Source organism: Dermochelys coriacea, chromosome 3, assembly GCF_009764565.3.
Source record: "Dermochelys coriacea isolate rDerCor1 chromosome 3, rDerCor1.pri.v4, whole genome shotgun sequence".
Taxonomy (NCBI): domain Eukaryota; kingdom Metazoa; phylum Chordata; order Testudines; family Dermochelyidae; genus Dermochelys; species Dermochelys coriacea.
Window position 1 is genome coordinate 102500832 of NC_050070.1, and position 4046 is coordinate 102504877.

The following is a 4046-nucleotide window of genomic DNA, read 5'->3' on the forward strand; positions in this document are numbered from 1 at the left end:
GGGCTCCCGCTGTCAGTCCCTGGTGTCTGTCAAAATTGCAGGGGAAGCCTAATATTGTGGGAGCTGCAATTTCTGCAATATCGCAAATTAAGTAGGGCCTTAAATATAAGACATTTTATCAGTTATTTTATTTATTCCCATTTTTTAAACTTTATCTTATTGTTGTTTCATAAGCAGTACAAAATTAGTATGGCAAATATGAACTAGCACTAGCCCTTGACCACAAGAGATCTTGTGTTACCCTTATTCATGCTGAGAATTAGAGAAAGTTACTCTCAGTTGGAGTAAGGGTAGCGATATCGGGCCCACAACAATGGGGAGTCCATTTTCAAACATGGGTAACTAGATAAATTAATACTTAAATGCTGCACTTGGAGTCTCAAACTGGTACTTGCAAAGAAATGACATTGTAGTGTAGTTGTCAAAATCATCACTGTATATACAGAAACATAGCTGGATAGAATGTAGTATATAGTTTGCCAGACTGTTCTCTCACTTCCTATTCTACAGACAAACAGCTCACCAAGATAGCATGCTAATCCTTAAACAATACCTATAGAAACACACTACAAATGAGTTTCTCCAAAAGCATGTGCAGATTCTTGTAAATATTGTCAAGATATAGGGCACTATGTGAACTGTTCTAAAAGATCTCCAGAAATAGCATAGACATCTATTAATGCTAATCCATTCATAAAAGCCATACCTGGTTAATTAAGTGTATGCGGGAAACAAAGTAAGATTAGAGGAATCTGATCTGAAAATTGTACCAGTCATAATCATTTTAAATGCTCTGCGAAACCAAGAATAAAATAAACCATAAATGATTGGATTACAAGTAGAATTGAAGTATCCCAGCCAGAGGAAGGCATTGTACAAGTCTTCAGGTGTTGAGAAGTTAATAAAAGGATCAGCTATCATAAGAATAAAGAAAGGCAGCCAACAAAAACCAAACACCCCCATGACTATACTTAAAGTTTTAGTTGCTTTGTTCTCTTCTTTTTTTGTAGAGAGTTTGTTTGCTGTTGCAGAGACACATATTATTGCACTGGGGATTTTAGCAATTTGTCTTGCATGTTTTCTTGCCACTGTACCTATGTGGACATAAATCCCCACCATCACTGTGCCTGGGAAAAAGAAGGTTATTAGAGAAGCCAGCACTCCCCAAAGCTTGTTAAATATGGGTGCACAGAAACCACTGCAGTCAATTGAAGCAACATATACTTCAATGCCCTCAATATTCAACTGTGAGAAAATTAGGCCAAAAGCCAATAAAAATGGGACAGACCAGCTAATTAGTAAAAACAATACTATCACAGAGACAGTTATTTTGGTAACATAATGCAGTGGGTCACATACCGCATAGTAACGGTCAACAGAGATAAAACACAGATGGAAAATAGAGGTGGTACAGAGCATTATATCACAACAAGTATGGAGTTTGCAGAAGAGGTCTCCAAAATACCAGCATGACTCAATAGACCTGATCATACTATAGGGCATAACCATGAAACTAAGCAAAAAGTCTGTAGTTGCCATGGAGCAGATCAGGAAGTTGGTTGGAGAGTGAAGCTGTTTGAAATGAGCGATGGAAATGATCACAAGCATATTTCCACCCATTGTGAGCACTACTGCTCCCACCATGAAGCTGTACATAGCCCAAAGACTGATTGTAGACCTTACATTTCTAGGACATGAATTGTTAACAAAGTCAAAGCAATACTGCACATTCTGTGGACTCCAGAGGTTGGATGAATTCATGATTTGGGATCAACGACAGCAACTTTTTCAAAAGTATTACATTACAGCCAGTCCTGGGGAAAAGGAAAAAATAAACAAAGTGACATGAACAATAGCAACATCTGCAGACCTGTGTTTCAGATTAGTTTATTAGCATCTAAAATTAAAAATAATGGGCCTGATTCTACTCTCAGTTGCAAAAACATCAGTTCAGAACAATTCCCATTTACTTTAGAGGAGTTACTCCAGACTTACACCAGTATAAGAGATAGCAGAATTTGGCCCAATGATAACCAAAAAAAAAAAAAAAGGCTGAACCATTTCCTAAATACTTTTGAATCTTAAGGTGCTCATAAATTCTAAGTAATATTGGATATTTTTGCTAGGGAGTTTACATTCAACACTATAAGCACTATGATAAGAGTTTTGCACAATGAAAGCATCAACTATAAAACACTCACCTGTATTGCAAACACAGATGGATTACGATTTTGTGGGGCCCTGGGCCAGAGCAAGTGGGGGCCCCTCTCCACCCCTTCCACCTGCAGTCTCCCCCACACACCTCCCCCACACTCCTGCCATGGAAATGGGGTTGGGGTGCAGGGGATTTGCCCTGCTCTGCTCGTCTGGTTCTCCTGCCGGGGAGCAGGGTTGAGGTTCAGAGGCTTCCCCCACTTCCCAGCAGGAGCGCTGGGCGGGTGCGAAAAGCGGGGCAGGCCTCCCCACTCCCTCCAACCACACTCCCCGGCAGGAGCATCAGGGAGGTGGAGCGGGTTGGGGCACAGGGGAGCTCATTTTCTGGAGGCCCCACTCCCCCTATTGACCGGAGTCCCAGGGCATGGGGCAACGTTGGCCAAGTGGCTAATCCACCACTGATTGCACAGCTCTACGTATCATCTCAGATATTTTTGTTCCTGGAGGTACTGCTCATCCTTTTAGGAGAGACATTACAGCATCAGAAAATCCAAAATGGTTGATGCTATAAAGATTTTAACATGCAACAGTTTGTGAAGCTGGCCAGACCTGAAGGTAAAAGGGTGACACAAACTCACTGACACCTTCCTCGTTTTAGCATGCTTGCCAGTAGGCCACTGAGTGTATAGCTGCAGACATGTTTCTGATTGTAATATTAATCCACTGAGGTGCATACCGTCAACATTTACTTGGCTAGGATTAAGAGAAATATAATAGTATCATGCTGAGGAGTCATTGAGGTGTGTTGAACAATCTGTGCCTCAAAGCATTGAAAGATTTGAAAAACAGGTAAAAGGACATCAGTTTAGGGAACTGTATTACTCCTTTATTATGGATAATTGTTATTTAAGACTTCTGGGGTTTTTTTAATTTAAACCAGTATTTACTATTACAAATATACATGTGTAAGAAGAAAAAAAGATGTCACATTACAGTCTGCACACTTTCCTCTACATGCTATTCCTTATGCCAGCAAATGGTGCACAGTTCTTGGTGTACAATAGAATGAAAGTGATGTAGTTTGAAGGTGGCCACTATGGCCTGAAAAGGTACATCCTATATGCCAGTGTGTGCATGTATTTGCACATATACATAAATGTACACACATGCTATGTAAATGTTATTAGAATTTGGGAGTTTACTTAACATTATTTCACAGTAGTAAACTAAGGAATTGTATTCCCCCAGTAATTCCAACAAGAGTTTCTAGCAACATCATAAACCACAAGACTCAAGTTTTGGGGGTTTCTCATGCTACAAGGTCCCCAAATTTAATTAGATACTTAGATTATATATACATCAGGGACTCGTTCTTCAATAAAATACAGATTTTAATCAAATCAACTATCCCCTCTGCAAGCCCCATTTCTTCCTCCTTTTAATTCCATAGGTCCATATCCCTTCTCCTGTTTTATCTATCCTCTTTATTTGTCCCTCACTTATTCCTGTTTTTCTTTTCTTTTCCCCAGCTTGTCAGATTCATATAAAGCTATTTCTGTACAACAGAGTACATGAAAGCTTTCTGGCGTACTTTTCTAAAATCCATTGAAAACTCCATTGCATGATAAGAATATGAACATTTACCATTATAAACATATTACAGGTTTAAAACAGGTATGTCAAGCTGATATGAAAATGTAGAGTTATTATAGTAGGATTCTTTATCGTATATAAATAATCAAGCATCCAAAAGCCAATTATGCTGTGGGTATGCTTAACATTTTGTGATCATTCACCTCTCTACTTCTTACATCAAAGATATAGAAAGTATCAGGTCTATTGTAGGCCAAATCCTTACCCCATTAAAGTCATCAAGAGTTTTAACACTGACT

General features: G+C 39.1%; 1 protein-coding gene across 1 annotated transcript; it reads right to left on the reverse strand.

Moving 5' to 3' along the window:
* Window positions 1-714: 714 nt before the first annotated feature.
* LOC119853237 (trace amine-associated receptor 4-like) lies at window positions 715-2288 on the reverse strand. The gene has a single exon (XM_038396063.2). It carries the CDS (start codon window positions 1759-1761, stop codon window positions 715-717), a length of 1047 nt encoding a protein of 348 aa, XP_038251991.1. The 5' UTR covers window positions 1762-2288.
* Window positions 2289-4046: the final 1758 nt, after the last annotated feature.

Coding starts and splice junctions, on each gene's coding strand:
- LOC119853237 (XM_038396063.2), bottom strand. CDS start 1,761: ATGAATTCATCCAACCTCTGGAGTCCACAGAATGTGCAGTATTGCTTT.